This window comes from Megachile rotundata, chromosome 16 (genome assembly GCF_050947335.1).
Source record: "Megachile rotundata isolate GNS110a chromosome 16, iyMegRotu1, whole genome shotgun sequence".
NCBI lineage: Eukaryota > Metazoa > Arthropoda > Insecta > Hymenoptera > Megachilidae > Megachile > Megachile rotundata.
The window spans coordinates 14,074,715-14,093,106 of record NC_134998.1 but is presented as its reverse complement, the minus strand read 5'-3'; the positions used below and the strand labels follow the sequence as shown (position 1 = coordinate 14,093,106).

Here is an 18,392-nt window from a genome sequence, read left to right as displayed (position 1 = left end):
GAGCAGTCGGGGGTCGAGAGGTCTGCCGGACTCCCCTTGACCTCTCTCACGAGCAGGAGGAGCGCGAGCACGCGTGACGATCGCGCGAGAGGCACGCGTCGCGAGGAACCAGTGGTTGATGTCGTCGTCGCCGGCCAGGCATTTGGGATAAGTGTGTGCGTCACGCGGCGATCGCGTGTCCGATCGCGAGTCGTTCTTCCTTTTACCCCCGGTCGGCGTTCTCCTAGTGGTACTAGTGGTACTAGCGGTAGTAGCAGTAGTCGTCGTCGTCGGTGGTAGCTCCGTTTTGCTCGTACGTTCGAGGTAGAACAAACACCGACGAAGACGCGCACCGGGAACCGTCCTCCGTATCTACCGTTTCGTACTATCCGTATTCTCACTCGCGACAGCTCGGTCGTTCTCGTTCGTAGCCGTTGCTCGTGGTTGCGCGTTCAGCCACAGAGGGAATATCGTACACGGCATACGCGAACTTCTCCCCTGCTATATCGGCTCGTGCACCGTCTCCCACCCACGGTCGCTCGGTTCTTCTCGGACAGCCTCGTCGGGTGTCGCGTCGGCCCGGCGAGCGAATCGTGGCCGAACGAACGTCGACGAAAACGCACGAACAGATCGTGTCAGAGTCCCGCGGCCCGCGACTGCCCGCACCACCCTCAACGGAACGAGTACCGGGTTAACGCGGAACCGACGCGACGGGGTGGTTGCCGGGCCGGTTGGCGGGGAACGATGCAGGGACGTTGTTCCAGCGGGGTTTCGCTCCCCTCGACGGACGATTCGTAGCCGGAAAATTGGCCGGTTTCGAGCGAACCCTCGAATACACCGACGATTTCCCTTCGAAACGAGATCAACCGGCCGTCGTTTGTTTTCACGGATTTTCCTGCTACCGGCGAAACACGCCCGAACGGGGCTGTCGGTAATGATCGCGTTAGCTGGCGAACGGGTTCTTTCGTAATTACGGGGTGTCGACGAACCCCTGGCTCTCGAGCATTCTCGATCACTTTATTTCGGTTCTCGCGCGGGAGACGACCGCGCTGGCGGATTCTTTTCTTTGTTCTTCGAGGGCGGGAAACTCGGAGGTTAATTGTCGATGTTTCTTCTTTTTCGGGGTTGTTTAAAGCAACGACGGTCCGCTACGGTCCGCTTTTAAAATCCTGCTTCCGTGGACCCGACAGGAGAAAAAGTTCGCTTCGCAACAGCGGAAAATTTGTTTTTCTACCTTCGGAGCAATTTTTTATTCCCGGCTAAACGAGGACACGGTCCTTTGACCAGTTAATTAGATTTCTCGCGCGGATTAAAATTAAAGGATGGTAGGAAACGGTGAACGTTTATCGCGCTTTTCGAGTAGAACGCGCGTTGCGCAGGAAAAAATGGGACCGCGGGAAGCAAGATGAACCGAACGGTAGACGATAGTACCGATCGAGAACCGCGTAGACTAGCGCAACCCCCGTCCCGATGCGGTCATAATCGCGTGCACACGCGACGGTAACCGAGCCAGCTTGTTATTGCGGTTCCACGGTTTAACGCGATTCCTCTTTGTTTACGCGTTTATTTGCCCGTTCTTCCTTCCGTGACGCGTACAGCGAGCAATCTTGTCGATTAAACCTTCTTTTCCACCGTCGCGTCCACGAGTTAGTTAGCCGAATCCTACCGATTTAAAGCGGACAGTTTGGCTTTGATCCGATAAATATAGAGGTGTTCGAGCGGTTGAAAAATCGGTGCTTTCGATTCCGATCTTTTTTAGAAACGCGTCGGTGTTTCGAGCGAAAACCGAGCAAGGAATCGACGCGATAAATCGTGGCTAGCCAGAAGCTGTTGACCAGCAAAAGGACACGCGCCTGCGCCAGGTCATCGGCTGCAGTTCTCCCTGTCCTACGCAAAAACCTACGGGTCGTTCCGCTTCTATTAGCGGTACGCCACGCCGCCTCCTGAATTTTATTTAACCGTTCTCTAACGTTTTTTCTGTTTCCTCGGTCACCGAGACTTTGCGACGATATCGGTCAATTATCGGACCCGTACTACTTTCGTCGTCGTACCCGTTTTTGTCTGGACGTTCAACTTTCGCTACAGTCGAATCTTTCGGAACAGGGTGTAATTTATTGGATCAGGTTTTAAGTTGCCGCGATTCGCACCAGACCGAATTAAATGAAATCTGTAAATGTAGCGAACCGAAATAGGAGAAGAAGTTGTAAATAAATAAGAGGTTTTTAGGCTCGACGCATCGGGTCGATTCGAGCGGGGTGCACTCGAGATAAATTCTGCGGGCTAGCGAAAATAATTTAGTCGAAGCGAATTATTTTAAGGAGAAAAGTCGGTGATAAAATTAACCAACGATCGGAGGCGTTTCGCAGCGTCGTCGGTAAAAGCTCGTTCGTGGATGCTGATCGATCGATCTACGCGTAATTCGACTCTACCGAATTTCGACGACAAGTTTTTCCAACAAAATACACTGTATCGTCAACGTAAATTTTCTTCGTTCGTCGATTCTTCTACGCGAATACTCGATAGACAAAAAGAAATCTGAGAGGAACTCGATAATATTTTAATAAACGGAACAACGGTAATTTGATAGCGTTGGACAGCGTTATACGCGCGCGTAATTTCGTTCGTGTTAGATATTACAAAGGACGTATAAGACAGAAAAAGAAGAACACGGGCCGTTAATTGAGGCGGAATTTGACTCGGGTCGGATTTTCCCGAATTTTTCAGCCTCTCTTCGATCGAACGTGCACCGATCGTTCACGCGATCGTTTACCGAACGTTTACGAAATTAATCGCTCGTTTCGATTCCGTATTAATTGACGGCTAATTGTCAAGCGATAATGAACGTTTTATTCGATGGCCAGCTCCGGGGTTCTTGTATCGCGAGCTACGCGCAACACGTGGACGAGAGGTAACGACAATAGGCCCGGTGTTAATTAATCGAACCAGGTCGTTTAATCGATAAACATTTGTCGATTCGAGGCAACGCGACGCTTTCAATTAATCACGCTCGACTCGATCTTCGTCTTGGCGCTACCTCTAATTAAGGTAGAAACCTATAGGCATCGTTGACATCTTTGAAAAATGAGACCCTCCTTTACGGAATTCGAGACGACCTACGTTCTAATCACTCGCGCTAACAATAGCTAGACCACTCTACGGAGAAATGTTAGTTAGGCAAATCTATGGAGAAACAGCGAAGATACTTTTCGCTGAACGATACGTCGTGCATCGATAGCTCGCGTAACGATCGCGTGCACGTTATCCCGGCGTTATAAAGGCCTAAAGACTCCACCCACCAAGGGGGCATAGTATTTATGCACGCGACCAGCCATACGCGTTTAAATATCTTCTTAATATAATTCTCGTTCTTATTCGATCGGAAATATGTATATGTCCACTATTATATTATATTATATTATATTATATTATATTATATTATATTGGTCGTACATGGGCGCAGCTCGATCGAGAACCTCTACCCTCAGATCCGTCGCGTCGAGTTTATTCGCTATAGCCTCGTTCGAGAGCGCGTCTCGCGAAGAGCCCGCATTTCGTACAATTACCAGTTCGAAAAGGGGAAATTTTTCGAAAACTTTTACCAACCGAGTCTCGTTCGTGCATCGACGTATCCAAGGATCCGAGACATTCCTGTACGTCGTCGAGCGTAGCGGTCGTTCGGGAACTTTTCACCCTGATATCCCGCTTAGCCCCGATAACTCGAAGGAACTCGGTGCGCGAAGAGGTCGGTGGAAAGGACGGAAGGCCGAAAATTCGAGCCAGTAATTATCTCTGGGCGAACATCTGCCGAATTTCTGTCCATGACCCCTGGCTGGACAACGCCAGCTGTCCGGCTTCTGCGGCAGAAGGACATCGGAACGAGATGGCCGGCCCGTGCGTGTGCAACGTACGACGCGTGTACGAGGAAAGTCAATTGGCGTATAGGGGTTACTCGGGATTTCCTAGATCTCGTTAACGACCGGCGAATCGACCGAAACGCGTCTCCTACGCCGCCACGAAAATATTCTGCCGTCGACGACGAAATAGTCGAAATCGTGGAAACAACTATCACGGAATTAACGCTCGAGCTCCGTGCTCGAGGTTAAGAGCGACAACAGTTTACAGCGTAAATTCGTTGCTTCGACTAGACTAGGCGAGCGCTTACCGATAGAGAAAGAGAGAGAGAGAGAGAAAGAGAGCGGTTGATCGCGAAATGGAAAGAAGCGACCCAAAAAACGAGAAACGAAGAGAAAATGGTTGCTCGGGGTAGCGGTGGCGCTACGGAGGAAACAGAAAGGTAGGAACGCATCGGTAATTACTCAGGATGGAAGAGAAACGAGCACGGATTTCAATAACGACAGATGCTACGACAGCCGTTCTAAAGCGGACGATGATCGATAGTTGGAAAATCAACGGCGCGAAAAACGGATTCTCGTAGGCGTCCGGACGTTCGTTGGTTCGCGATGCCGTTTCCTCTTCGAGCTCTCGTAGCTGGTTTAGTTGGTTGTTGTTGCGTTCGTCCTCGCAGTCTCGCCGGGATCGCCGCTCTACACTACGCCGCTCTACTACGCCGCATCGTGAAAACTTTATGCAAATCACCCCCGAAGTATACATCAGCGGCAGGCTCCCAGCTTCCTCCTCTCCTTCCTTTTACTTTAGCATTTTACGCTTTTACCAACTTCTACCCGAGATGACCCACTTCGTGTCTTCCCGACACGGAAAACGACACAGAAGACGACACAGAAAACGACACAGAAAACGACACAGAAAACGACACGGCAGACTTCGCGACCCAAAGCTTCCTTTCGTATCGCCCCTTCTTCTCTAGACTACGCGAACCTTTTTCTCTCTCGACGAAGAACAGGATCGGTCTCGGTGTATCGTTTTCGGACGCTGCGCCGCTCTGCACCGGTTTCGCCGTAATCGCGTTCGCGACGCAACAGGCGAATCACCCTTTCGAGTTTCGAGCGTCATTGGTCGGTACCGCGCGCTTTTTACTTTTCTTCTCGCACCGTTCGTTTTAACGCTTATCTTCGGCCACGGATTCCTACTCTGGATTACTCGGATCGTAGTTGTAATCGTTAATCGCCGTTCAGATTACTCGTTGCGAGAATAGAGTCGTTCCTGTTCCAAGGGACCGGATGAGATTCCGGCGAGCGAACGGAAAGGGTGACGCGCGCGATCGATCGAACGCTAAGATAAACACGAGTCGCGTCGAATCTGATCCGATCCATAGAATTTTTACGCTCGCGATTTCCGTGAATGGCTCTCTCGCGTTCCTCGATGCCTCGACGTATCGCCTCGACGCATCGCCGCTCGTAAGGACAGCGGGAACGGATAAGAGAACGATAAATATTTATGGAGAAATAGAGTATCGTCGTCTCGCGTCTCGTTGCAGCCGTCGGGAAGTGCATTTCGCGGAAGAAACGGCAGAATTATTTTCGTTGCTGATCGAATTTTGCCGCGTTAAACCTTCGATTAACTTTTTACTCCGCTCGAAAAGACACCGACCACGACAGCCTGTTCGCGTTACGACGATTTTTCGGGAAGAAGCTCTTTCTCGTACTCTCAACGGATTGAAACGAAAGTTCGATGAATCACGCTCGAGGAAACGGAACGTTCCCGAGAGTATCGCGCGTTCGATCCCGTCCCGAAGAAGATCGTGGACGATGGAACGGTAGCTCGACGATAAAAAATCAAAACTCGTTGTTCGACGACCGAGCGAAAGAACGTCGTCGAGATGTCGTAGAAAATAAGTAGAGCCGATCGATAAATCCGTTTCCGTCGCGATTCGAAATCCAGTTGTTCGGTGCTGCGAAACTGGCTGATTCTGCGCGAGCAACTGCGCCCGAGTAGTCCGATCTCGTGGATGGACGGTTGAATCGGTCGCGTATCGATCATCGATTACGATACGATCTAAACGGCGAAGAAGAGAATGGTGATTCGAGAGAAGCGGAAAACAAAGGTGACGCGTGCCGACTATTTCGAAGAGGGATACGAGAAAAGAGGGTAGGGGAAAAACGTTGGTTCGGTGTTCGTTCGCGAACCTTTGTTTCGAAGGATAAAGGATGGCCGTAAATAGATCAATTAAACGACACGCGCGTCACATCGTTGCGCGTAATCGTCGAAATACCGAATCGGGAATCGGGATCCATTGTTCCCCGGTCTGTTGCCCTCGATCCGCGCGCTCACGGAAAGGGCATTTTCGCGGTTAAACGTCTAAATCCCTCCGAGAAGGATTTAAGTGGGCCGATTCGATTCGACGCGGATCGAAACGAGCGCGTTTCTCGCGAAAACGGATCTTCCGGTAAAGGAGAGGCGCGGGGAAAGGAACTCGGCGTTTTCGCAGAAAAACCAGCGAGTCGAAAGAAATATTAAGCGGGCCGTGCGAGAGCGAGAGGTCGAATATCGATTTTCGGTCCCGCTAATAAATAAGCGCATGCGTGTTGCGTCGCGTTTACACGGGTCTGCCCGTCACACCAGAGAGTACGTACTTTCGATTCTTCACGCTTCTTTCGAGCGTTTTACGCTCGAAAATTTAGCTAAAAGGTCGAAACGGTCGATCTCCTAATTCGTCGACTCGATCGCCGAATCCAAGTGGAATATTTCGTTACTTCCACCTTCTCGTTCGTCGCGCTTTCGCGTTTCGACGAAGAAAATTTCAACCCGAACGATCACGGTTTGTCGGCATCTGGCTCGTTTAAGCGTACAAACGTTACGACGGTCTATCGATCCGTTCGTCGGTGCCTGGAACTTTCGCGCTTTCGTTCTTCCTCTATTAATTCGCTTCTCGTAATCGGTCGAAAGTCGGCTAATATTTTGACGAAAAGGGCGTAAAATTTGAAAGGAAAACGGCGGAAGGTGGAAGAGGGTCCGAGAGAAAAGGTACCGAGTCACCGTGTCATGGTGAGTTCGATAAATAAGGAAGCAGTTTGTCGAGGGTAGGAGAAGCGCAAAAGGGAAAAGGCGAAAGGCACGTTCGAGGATGTAAAAGCACGGTATAGAGTCGGGCCACGTACGGAGCCGCGACTCGAGCCGAATACTGCGCCTCTACAAAAGAGGGGACTCGGAGCCGAGTGGCACGGCTTCGGGGGATGAAATTCATCCTGACGCGTGCAACTGGTACCCCAATTACAGGACGAGGGTCGTTAGTCGTGGCCAACCCCTCTCTTCTCGCCAAAGCACGCGCTCTCGGCTCGGTGCGAATATTCGAAAGTGGCGCCCCAAAGCGCCAAGTGTCCTCGTTCGCTCGAAACTTACCACCTGGACACTTTTTGGCTAACTGTTGAGTCATGCTCGCTACAATAGCCTGCATACGATTTCGAACGATTAACTATCTAACAGCTAATCTGCCCCCTCTCCTCCAGTATACGTACGAGTATTGTCCCCGAGATTCTCGGACTGGGTTTCTGGGAAGAAACGTTTATCGCGCGAGGGTGTATCCTGCGAACGGTCGATCTACCCGATAACGGCCCTTAACGCGTAATATCCACCCGGTGGACGGAGGAGCATCTTGCGAGGATAATTTTGATAACGCCTGCAGGGACATTTCGATAAAGATCTAGATCGAAGAAGACGGTAAACGGAGCATAGATCGTAGAGACACGCGGATGGACTCGTAAGCGAGCAAACCGAAATCGAGTCGAGTTACAGTTAAGTTGGCTAGGAATTTCAATAGGAAATATAGTCTAAATACCCGTTAAGAAGATTAGGTTAACTTCCCGTTCTTCGGTCCGACGAAACGTTTGTTTTTTCTTCTCGAGGAAAAAATCGACACCGGTAATCGACTTTAATTTTAATTAGCCGCTTACCGGCTTAATTACCGCGATCGAAGGGTAGATTCCCGAAGGAACGTTCTCCCGTTGGCAACGCTCTCGCGCGAGAAGATTATCGAAATAAAGCCGTGAAAGCTGCGATCGGCGGTTCCCGCGAAGCGAATCAACTTTCGAGGCTGCGTCGCGAGTTTCGACCGCTCGCAAACGAAATTACTCCTCTCTCTTTCGGAGCAATTTTACGTCTTTCGACGTCCGACTCGGCTCTCGGGATCGAGGCAACTTGTCCGATCTAATTCGATTCTGACAATAAGTCGACGATTATGTTCCCTGCCTCTATCGAGACGCCTTCGACTTTCTTTCGTCGCGTTCGACCGGATTTCGTCCCGATTAGTCAATCGATCTTAGACACGGTATTTTAGCGATAACCGATAAACGTTAGAAAGTGGCGAACACGTAAGACCTCGGAGATATTTAAGCAGGGGTTGCTCGGAAAATTATGTAGCCGCCTCGATTACTCCCTGACCCGGCACACTTGACCTTCTTCCGACACGCTTGGCCGGGATACGCGAGAAAAACGGCAGATAAACGGGACGATAACGGGAAAGTTAGTACACGATGCCCCGACAACGAGTTGCTTTAGCGTTTTGCTTAAATCGATACGGAACGATTAATCAGCGATCGCGACACGTCGACGTGGTCTAATTCGTAAACGAGCCTCGATATCTACGAGACATTCCTGGTAGTAAAAGAAAAGTAAACTCGAGGTCGTTAAACGTAAAACGAACGACGAGTCCTGCAAAGTCATCCTTCTTTTAGCACCGCGGCTTAATGAACCTTGGGATCAGGTAGGCCACCATGTGCTCGGTCAATTAAAGGAGCTATATTATTGATAAAGGCCCTTCCCTCGGCCCTTCCCTCGCTAGAAACGCGGTAGCCAACTTTCCGAGTGGTCTAGTTAAATAATTATTGGAATCGGCTCGTTATCGACTCGTAACTTTCGGATTACCGAACAGGTTAGCCGAGCAGCGGTATTAATTAATTCGCCTGGAACGATTTCGCTGTCCATCTTGCAACGAGTCTATGTAAGGGGTTTGGAAGGAGGATGGAAAGAGAGCATCGACGGGACAGGGTGGTAGTAGCAGGCAGGAAGGAAAAGGACGAAGCGGCCACCGAAAAATCCGCATAATTCCTGACGGAAGAGTCGCCGGGAGCGTATTTCCCCCGAATTTTGTTAGCGCCTGCACACACGCGTGCACGTGCACGTAGAGAAGCGGTCGCGCTCGCGCACACGTACAGGCGTCGCCGACACGGAGGAACGTAGAGCGCGCGTACGCAACGCGGCGAAAGAGCTTCACCGCGCAGCGACACGAAGCGAGACGGAGAATTTTGCAGCGATCATCGACTCGGAGAACGGCGCAGTCGCCCAGGAACGGACTCGAAATGGTGCTCTCTTCGTCCGTCTAGTCGGTTCGGTGGCTGTTGTTCGTGTCCCGTCTTCCTCGGCTGGCCGTATTCCCGGCCCCGGCTGCTCCTCCACCCAACCTCCCTCCCACGAGCATTGCCGCCGCCGCCACCACCACCACCACCACCACCACCACCAACGGAGAGTCAGTGGTAGCAGCAGCACCACCAGCAACGCGTCACCACCTCTTGTTTCCCGCTGGTATGTGCCGATGCCGCAGTACCGACTACCTACTACTGCTCTCTCCTCCGCCATAGTATAGATTTTCAATTAGTCCGCGCGCGGAACGTGGAAAATAATGTGCCGGTCCGACGACGACACCTGCTGACCCTGCTCGAAGGTCGCTAGCCCGGGTGTCCCGCGTCCTTTCTGTCATCGCGGTGCTCCTCCTCTGTCCGAGGAAACCGACGACCCTCGCGAACTGGACACGGGGATAAAGAGATCGATTTCTCCTCCTCCGTGGAGCTTCCCGCTGCTATAAGCCGCGACATGGCAACTCACTGACGAGGGAGGAGTTTCCCATGCTCTGCGAGGGCTGCACCATAGCCGAGGATGCGGTTTAAGACGAACCACGGGACACTGCTGTCCAGGCTGATCGCGATCTACGCGTTCATGCTTCATTCAGGTATGCCTGGACATTCGTTACCGAACGTTCCCGTACGTTGCCCTGGGAGTGCGATTACGACTTCGCGAATGGACGAGTGTGCACCCGACTCAGGACTCCGAGTGTCCTTATCGATTCTCTAGATTCCCGAATCGAGATACGTATCCGGCTATTTCGGCTAGCTCTTTCGAGAATCGTTATCGGTCCTCGTGCATTCGATCGAGATCCGAGTTGTTCGAACGCGACGCGGGAAGGAAAGTTCCGTATGATTCGCGTGCTTTCGAAGGTACAGTGCCGCGTACGGGTTCGTCCTAGTGGAAACGCGACAAGTCCGATCAGCGACGGTACCGCATCGAGACTCTGATACGGTGATTATTCGCGAAAGAATGGCGGTGACGCGGTAAGTAACAGACGTTTAGGTAGGATAAGCTTTTACGCGGAATAGGAAGAGGATTGCCAGGACGCGTAAATCCTCGAGGATAAGCGGGAAAGTGGATAGATTCCAGCTCCGTATAAAAGTTTCTTGGAAAAGTACGCGATACGATTTCCGATTGTTTCCGGTATTCCGATGTCGCCCGTGACATCGTACGAAAGACTCGACTCGTGTCGGGTCTACGTTCCGTCTCGGCCTAAACTAACCTTGAACCTTCGCGCACAAACCGTAATACTCGAGCGTTTCCTTCGATACGATTCGACTCGATTAGATTAAGAACAGGTTAAGCCGTCCGAGCCTTTACAACGAAGTCTTTTACTTCTACGACGATATCGACGGTCTTAACTTGGACTCGACCTGACTCAACATTTTCTATACATCTTCGATTTCTAACACGTCTAGAATGTCCGAAAGGACGCGAACTAAGAAAATTTCGAATTTGGACGTTCGCGAACACGACGTTATTTTCTCTCTCTCTCGAGAGAGAGAGAGATATATATATCGTATACGATCGATCGAACATTCGGCAAGGAGAAACCGCGAGGAGGAATTTTTTCCTGACGGCCCGGTACGACTCGGGGCGGTTAGGGGCGGCTCGGTTAACCGCTTCGAGGAGCGTTCTCGACGAAGAAACGAACAGTTATACGGGCGCGTAAAGCGATTCGTTCAAAGACGGCCCACAAACACGTAACTGTCGTCGGTCTCGCGAAACCGCGTTACGATAGGTCGTTAACTATCGAATTGGCTCGATTTCCGATGAAACTTGCCGCTTCACGGTTCCCCTCTTTCTCTCTCGCTTCTTAAAACGATACTCGATATCGATTCCCCGTTTCCCCGACAGTTTCGGCCAAAGCGTTCTTCGAGGTTCTTCCGAGCGGCGCGCAAACACGCTTTCAAGTAGATCAATTCTCCTTCCGACGCGACGTCCCGCTTAATTTCTCTTAATTTCTGGCGAGACGGCGAACAGGCGCGAACTCGAAGAACTCCGAGTATCTGTTGTCGTCGGTCGATGCACGGTGCGCGTTAAGGAGCCTGTGAAAGTCGCCGACACCGAGCGCGACGGAAAATTCGATAATTCGAGATTCCAGGGAAAAAATAGGATTCGGCCGGCCGAGAGGCGGAAATTAACGGCGTTAACCGTGTGCCATTTAATTGGAGGCATAAGCGCGTAACGACGGGCACACAGGAGCCGATAATACTGTCGGTAAATAAACCGAGTATATATCTGGCCGTTGATTAACCTCCCCTCTGGACAGCTTCGTCCGATTGGCTTTAATTAAATCGAGCGCGTTCGCTAGGAGCGCGCCAGTATTTTCGGCTTCTGATACGGCGATGTATGCGTTTCAGGAATCGTGGCCCTTCGCATGACGGCCCTGCAGATACCTCAACACGTTGTTCTGAACGAAACGGTCCTGATGCGGTGCAACTTCAACCTGGACAAGGAGACGTTGTACTCGGTGAAATGGTACAAGGACGGCCACGAGTTTTATCGTTACGTGCCCAGGGACGAGCCCACCGTTCAAACGTTTCGCGTGACCGGCGTAAACGTGAACGTGAGTATCCGTCGAGCGATCCGATGATTCGTCTACTAACTCGATCGGTCTGACGACAGACGCGCGATTCCACGGAGAGCGCGGTCGTCCTGAACAACGTGAATCTGAGCAGTTCGGGCAGGTACCGATGCGAGGTGTCCGCGGAAGCTCCTGCCTTTCAAACCGTGTCCGATCACGCGGACATGACGGTAGTAGGTGAGATTCCGAATTTACCGGTTCGATTCGAGCCGACGTTGATTCTTCACGCGATTCTCCTCTCTCTCTCTCTCTCTCTCTGTTTCTCTTTCTCTCGGCAGTTCTTCCCGACGAAGGCCCGCGAATAACCGGCGGTCGTTCTCGCTATAAGGAAGGGGAGCTCGTTCGCATGAACTGCACGTCCGCGCCCTCGAAACCGGCTGCTCTCTTGACTTGGTTCATCAACGGCGAACCGGTAAGCTGTTTGCTCGAGTAAGTTTCGGTAAAACGATTCGAGTGTTCGAAACGATTCAGGCCGATGCCCAGTACCTGAAGGGACCGCACATTACCAGCGTGGACGAGAAGGGCCTGGAGACGGCGGTACTGGGCTTGGAGTTCAGCGTGACCAACAAACACTTCAAGCTCGGCGACATGAAGCTAAAGTGCTTGGCGACGATAGCGAGCGTCTACCTGCAGAGCAACGAGGAGAGCGTCGAGGGCGACGAGAGAATCGTGAAAGCCCCTGTAATGGAGAGCCGCGAGACCAGGGCACAAAGCCACACTCGCAACGATTTAACCAACGGTAAAGTCTCTTTCTTCGATATCTCTCGATCGGACCCTTCGCTAAATTACCTTCTCTCTACGTACATACATACATACGTACGCGCGTATAAAGAACGATTCGCTAATCGAGTCGACGTTGCTTTTCAGGAAGCCAAACCGCAACGATATTCGGCTGGATGATGGTCCTCTCGATCACGGCATTCGTCCTGACGCGATAATAATTACACTCTTTTTTCACCTTGCTTCCTTAACAGTGTAAAACGATCGAAGAGTACGTTAGGAGAACGTTCCCGTCGTATCTAATACTAACTTTTAAGTCGCGTAATCGTAATTAAATATCGTATCGATAAAGACGATAAGGCCGAATGGTCTTTGGGCCGCGCCAACCGCCGTCCGTGTCGGACCCATCGCGAATCTGTTACCCTTATTCGGTAACGTTTCCCGAACCGAGAAAACTAACTTTTCCTCGATAGATTCGTCCTGGATCCGTCACCGACAGCGAATCAAACTATGTTCTAGGCTCTAAATGTATTGTTACGCGAACGGAAAATCTCGTTTAATACACATATCCATGGAACAAACAGAGAGAAAATATTACGGAACCGAAAGGAACCGAAACCGAAGGAAGCATCGATCCGTCTGTCTCTCCGTACGTCTACATGCATGCGCGTACCTACTTTCTATGCACGCGTCTGTGCGCGTTCGCTCGTCCAGATCTCTTTTTAGTGCGACTAAAACAAAGCGAACAAGAAAACGACAAACTTCGCGTTCCTTTCCATCGATACATATTATTTTTACTACGATTTTATAACGGTACTTCTATTTTCGATGCATATCATTTTTTACACTTAATAACGAAAAACCAGGTTGCTGGAAAAACGTTTCTTTCCCGACACCGCGAGAACTCTCTCTCTTCTTTCCTACGAACTTTCCTACGAAATTTTACCGATAATTTTATGGATTCTCGAAGGTTCTTTCTATTCGTTACTAAACTAAACCATATCCAACATCTACGAATTTTCCCGCGCGATACGCTAACTGGACTCGCTCGTTGGAATGTCAGTCGTTTTCAATGAATTTCGCGCCTTTTCCTCCTTTACCTTCCTTTAATCGCTTCTATCGCTCTTCTATCGTCTTCCTTGCGAAATTGCTGGCCAACCAAATTCTAACGCGCATCGATCATCTTTTACCTTTCTCCTTACCGACTTACCGAACATTCCTCGAATAATCCTCTATCACCTATACGTATCTATCTGTATTTCGTTCGTACGTAACGAATAAGTTGTCTTCCGGTAAAAAGCAATTTCACAAGAAAGGTTGTTGGTTAACCATTGTTGACGATGCTGTTATTTATTGCTCGAATTCTATTGATTGCTCGTTTACTTGTGCTGTTATACATTCTATCGATACTTTCGTCGTGAAAACGCGTGAAAATTCGAAGCGTAACCTGTTCGTTGCGAGTATCGATGCAATTATCCACGAATGAAAGGAAAACCAAAGCAGAATTGCACTCGCGACATCGTAATGTCTGCTACACTTAAGCTAACGGAACGAATGTTTCTTACATGGTAGCGTATCGAGATCAAGATACTTGCGTGTCGTATCACCTAAGCGTTTACGAAAATGTAAATATGTACATAATTTTCATCGTTATTAAAATTCACTATTATAATACTTTCTGTCTCTCTTATTTTCCTTTCTTTCCGTTATTTCGATTACTCACCGAGTACTCGCCGAGCACCGCAGCATGATTCTTTGTCGAACGCCTTCCACTCGAACGCTACGCTCCCAAACTACGTCGTTTGATCCTTCCTTTCGATCGAATCACCCACAAATTGCCACAATTTTAATGTTTCCGACAGAATTTATTTACTAAACGACCGCCAACTGCCACGGCTTCTCGCTACGCAGTTTTCAAAATTAAAATGGCGGCGCTAGCATCGCACCACTTGAATCTTTTTCCCCCGTTACGAACTAATTATACCGAGTAAAAATAATTTTCTTATAAATCTATCAAAAATATTTCTTAATGTAATTCAATTTTCTTAACGAAAAAAAAATGAAATTTCCAACATTCCCGCTCTCCTATAAAATAACTTATTCTTTTTCCGAGTACAGTAACATAGAGTAGTTCGCGCTTACCGTATGTAGATACGTGTTTCGTGCTTGAAACTTGTCGCGTCAAAACTTTTAGTTTTTATTAGATAAATAATCAATTTCTTTGTTCGAATATTTGAAATCGTTGTATTTTTAAGTTACGAAAATTGCGTATTTCAAATTTCAAAATATACGTGGACATCGATCTGGTTCTAGAGCCATCTGTTAGTCTCTGGGATAAAGCGAAATATTATTCGTTATTTAAATATCTCTCCCAACTTCTGTGAATATATTTAACTGTTTACAAGATTCGTCGACAATTTTTCGTCGAATTTTTATTAACGAACAGCAGTAAGTACCGCAAAAATAGAAATTTATCATCCAAGTATGTCTATCGAACGATTTAATGTTTATAACCTCGCGAATTTCGAATGAAAATTATAAAACCTATAATATTTAATATGTATATGTATGCTTAAAAATATTTAATAATAAGCGTGCTTTTCTTCTGTCCCAAAATAATTCTGTTCGAAATAGCTGAAATTTTAATAAACGAACCGACCGACTGTTTTTGCTCTTTAGATGGAACCTATGACGTTAGGATCACCTGTTGGAAGCCCTAAACAAAGTCCTGGAAGCCCGATGGCTTCTGTGTGCCTTCCGAATTTTCTCCTAGACAGTACAACCGTACGTAATCTTTGGAACGTAACGTTGTCGCGTGATATATTCCAGTTTATCGTGTTTTATCATTTTTTTAGCCAGCTAAAGTGAACCTAGCCAGTCCTCAAGATACTCAGAAACAATTCTATAGCGGACACACCAGCTTATTGTCTCCGCTTTCTCATTACGGTACTCCAGACTATCGCACTAGCCGTCAAAAAGCTGTATTCGGTGGTGCTAATACCCCTAATACTTCTCAGATGGTCGCGGAAAGTCACACCGGTGGACCACCTACCAGAGGATTGTTCGATACTTTAGAAACCTCTCAAAAATTATCCTACTCTTCGCCGGCCGATCAAAGTATCTCTTGCAGTCAACCTAGAAATTTAATCAATACCATGAACGCTTCTATATTCAACGACAGTTCTTTAAATCCGAATAAAAACGAGTCTCAAGGGCTTTTGCAGTGGGTGACCGTTTTTGGTTTCCCTCCCAGCGATACGAACACGGTTTTGGCTCATATTTCCAGCAGAGTTCGAATACTGGACAAACATCCGCCTCCGCAGCCACAAAGTAATTGGATTCATTTAAAATGCGCTTCGGAACAGGAAGCGCAAAGAGCGCTCGCGTGCAATGGTAATATTGTATCCGGATCTGTCATGATCGGCGTAATTCCTTGTACGGACGAGGGCGTTATACTAGGTTCGGATAAAGAAAATCGCTCGAGAATGAACGGAAGTATCAAGTGTTTTTCTAATCTGGGTCGAATTAACCAGTCACCGGAATATAGTACACCTCGTACACCGATTAGGATACAAAATGTAAGACCTTTAGCAGCCGGTTATAATCAACTTAGTCCTCAGTCGGTGAGAGTGCCAGAAAATGTACCACAAAAATCTACGGGTTTAGTTTCGAAAGCGATGGAATATATGTTCGGATGGTAGTCTTAATTATGGATGTTACTTATTAATGACAAATATCGTTTAGCGCGTAATTTTTCTTTGCCTTTACTACGCATTTTTATCAAAATTCGATACATATATGTATAAGCACGACTAACCGGAGAGAGGAACATTTGAAAATCTCGAAACGTTTCTTACTTTGCTCAATTATATTTTACTATATCAATAGTACGAAATATAAATTTTTAGAAACATCAAATAATATTATCACGCAACGTTTACCTTCCTACTGTTATATATCTTTCTTATTATTCTGTAACTTTCAACCAACAATTACTCGCAACGTACTAAATTTCTCTATTGTAAAGTACACGATTAACTTATGATTTAGCCTGCAAGAGTATTTTCGCGGCATTCGACCACGTATATTGCACGGATATTAATTTAAATGGTCCATTTTTTAGCGTACACGTATTACCGAAAAAATATTACCGAACGTTTACGAGCATGCGACGAACTTGTACTTTCGGTCGTCTTTCAAATGTTGCGTATATGAACAAATGTATGACGGAGACTTTGTTCGCGATATTAAAAACATTAGTTTGTCGTAATCGACTTATTCCTCTCTCTCTCACACTCTCTCTCTCTCTCTCTCTCTCTCTCTCTCTCTCTCTCTCTCTCTTTCTATCGTAATTATAGTTTATGACCGAAATTTAACGTGTTTCTTGTAGAAAATAAGTATTACTATTCGAATGAGAATATATTAAAAAGTTCAAATTTCTATTCTAATCTTGAAACCTGTTCACATATTAAACACTAATATCGTACAATTACACCTTTCTCTTCGTCCTAATAAATAAATTTATGCGGTTCCACACTTTGTCCTGTTAAAATTATTTTGGGCTTTCGATGGTGGCACTACCCAAATCAGTCATTTTAGGATATTTCACTTTCTTCTTCTCCAATTCGTCTTGTGCCCAGAGTATCATTTTGAGCAGGTTATTTAAACGCGGACTAGTCGACTCCTTATGTTCCATCTTTAGTATAGCCGCGTTCAATTCGCTAGCTATCTGTAATTTTATAGAAAAATCAAAATGTTTGTAATACACGGATAATTAATCAAAGTTATTACCTTTTGTCTATGTGTCGGATGCAATAGATCGCTGTAAGGACTTTTATGCGGTTCGTCGAAAGCCAGTAGAGCTAAAGTACGTTCCAATTCGCACAAAATATTGTCATCCGACTCTCCAGCTTCGCTCAATCGATCTTGAGCAAACTGTAAAGCCTCCTCTATCTTCCCTGTGCGAATCAATTCGATAAGATGCAATTGTTGTAAATGAAAATAAAGGTATCTGTCGTTATCCAACAATTCTGGATGTAGCTGGTTCACGAGATTGGTCGCCTCTTGAATACGCCCATTCTGAATAGCTTCTCTAATACGAATTCTATCATCTAAAGAACTCAGATCTACTGTAGGCTCGACCCCAGATTCCTGTTGAAATTTCTCTGCAGCTTCCTTGAATCCCTCTGAATGACAATTTATCCGCGATTAAGAAATTATTTCAAAATTGTTTATTAATAATGGGCATAAGGACTAACCTGTAACGAGATAATTCATGATCAAATTGTTCATGGAAACGCGTTGTGTATGGGAGTTCTCCTCCAGCTTGGCAACCCACTCATCCTTCGATATATTGTCCTGTTTCTCCGGGAAGCTCATCGTTTTTTAGCAATTAGCATTGATAATTACGATAAATAAATGGTAAGAAAATCGACAGAATGCAGATTGAATTGGTGTAGTTAATGAAATTTCGGAAACTGTTTGACACAACAGCTGATTCTATACCCCTGTTCAAAGCAGTTCAAAGTGTCATGTAAATAAACGTACACTGGGTTCAAGAAGAGATCGTAACGCGGCTAATTTCAGTAGGTTTCCCACCATTTAATCTTACGTCTATGGTTGCTTTATTACTATATACACTTTTCACTTCGTCAGCCATGTACAAAGTGGAGAAAAGTTTTAAGAATATAAGAAAGAACCAGATTTGGCGAACATCCAAATGAATTACCAAACTTCCACATTCCTAATCCCCACGAATCAGCGTGAAAATCACCATCAGTGGAAGTGAACGTGATCGAATTACGAGTGATCCGAAAGTAGCAGTTCACGCCATCTGTACTATATGTACTAG

At 47.4% G+C, this 18,392-nt stretch overlaps 4 protein-coding genes across 12 annotated transcripts in view; 2 read left to right on the top strand and 2 right to left on the bottom strand.

Annotated features, from left to right (window-relative positions):
* Positions 1–14,427, bottom strand: part of LOC100875305 (cell adhesion molecule 2-like) — a 35,199-nt gene extending 20,772 nt beyond the window's left edge. The window contains exon 1 of the mRNA XM_076541372.1: positions 14,265–14,427. The gene's annotated coding sequence lies outside the window, so the exon portion shown is untranslated. The remainder of the gene's footprint in view (positions 1–14,264) is intronic.
* LOC100875194 (cell adhesion molecule 2-like) lies at positions 20–14,215 on the top strand. 7 transcript variants are annotated; one of them, XM_076541368.1, is made up of 7 exons: positions 26–155; positions 8,765–9,414; positions 11,598–11,803; positions 11,863–11,998; positions 12,100–12,233; positions 12,293–12,560; positions 12,689–14,215. In XM_076541368.1, the coding sequence occupies exons 3-7, from the start codon at positions 11,615–11,617 to the stop codon at positions 12,757–12,759; spliced, it is 798 nt and encodes a 265-aa protein (XP_076397483.1). In that variant the 5' UTR covers positions 26–155; positions 8,765–9,414; positions 11,598–11,614; the 3' UTR covers positions 12,760–14,215. The 7 variants fall into 7 exon arrangements, with proteins under 7 accessions (XP_076397485.1, XP_076397483.1, XP_076397481.1 ...); XM_076541366.1 differs by having other exon boundaries at positions 8,765–9,838; XM_076541367.1 differs by lacking the exon at positions 26–155 and adding an exon at positions 4,289–8,596 and having other exon boundaries at positions 8,765–9,838.
* Positions 14,428–14,666: 239 nt separating the features above from the next.
* On the top strand, positions 14,667–16,811 carry LOC105662982 (nucleoporin Nup35). The gene is made up of 3 exons (XM_012289488.2): positions 14,667–14,989; positions 15,221–15,325; positions 15,397–16,811. The coding sequence occupies exons 2-3, from the start codon at positions 15,221–15,223 to the stop codon at positions 16,240–16,242; spliced, it is 951 nt and encodes a 316-aa protein (XP_012144878.2). The 5' UTR covers positions 14,667–14,989; the 3' UTR covers positions 16,243–16,811.
* On the bottom strand, positions 16,281–18,296 carry Hou (GID complex subunit 8 homolog protein Houki). 3 transcript variants are annotated; one of them, XM_012289487.2, is made up of 4 exons: positions 18,153–18,296; positions 17,800–18,048; positions 17,333–17,727; positions 16,281–17,270 (listed from the first exon to the last, which is right to left on the bottom strand). In XM_012289487.2, exons 2-4 carry the CDS (start codon positions 17,918–17,920, stop codon positions 17,094–17,096), a joined length of 693 nt encoding a protein of 230 aa, XP_012144877.1. In that variant the 5' UTR covers positions 17,921–18,048; positions 18,153–18,296; the 3' UTR covers positions 16,281–17,093. The 3 variants fall into 3 exon arrangements, with proteins under 3 accessions (XP_012144877.1, XP_012144875.1, XP_003705100.1); XM_012289485.2 differs by having other exon boundaries at positions 18,140–18,283; XM_003705052.3 differs by lacking the exon at positions 18,153–18,296 and having other exon boundaries at positions 17,800–18,133.
* Between the last annotated feature and the right edge of the window lie 96 nt (positions 18,297–18,392).

Bases quoted from the DNA above. Each gene is read 5' to 3' on its own strand.
- LOC100875194 (XM_076541366.1), top strand. From the start codon at position 9,766: ATGCGGTTTAAGACGAACCACGGGACACTGCTGTCCAGGCTGATCGCG. The intron at 9,839-11,597 runs GTATGCCTGGAC...TATGCGTTTCAG, and splicing joins CGCGTTCATGCTTCATTCAG to GAATCGTGGCCCTTCGCATG. The intron at 12,561-12,688 runs GTAAAGTCTCTT...GTTGCTTTTCAG, and splicing joins TCGCAACGATTTAACCAACG to GAAGCCAAACCGCAACGATA.
- LOC105662982 (XM_012289488.2), top strand. From the start codon at position 15,221: ATGGAACCTATGACGTTAGGATCACCTGTTGGAAGCCCTAAACAAAGT. The intron at 15,326-15,396 runs GTACGTAATCTT...TCATTTTTTTAG, and splicing joins TTCTCCTAGACAGTACAACC to CCAGCTAAAGTGAACCTAGC.
- Hou (XM_012289487.2), bottom strand. From the start codon at position 17,920: ATGAGCTTCCCGGAGAAACAGGACAATATATCGAAGGATGAGTGGGTT. The intron at 17,728-17,799 runs GTTAGTCCTTAT...ATTGTCATTCAG, and splicing joins CATGAATTATCTCGTTACAG to AGGGATTCAAGGAAGCTGCA. The intron at 17,271-17,332 runs GTAATAACTTTG...ATAAAATTACAG, and splicing joins ATCCGACACATAGACAAAAG to ATAGCTAGCGAATTGAACGC.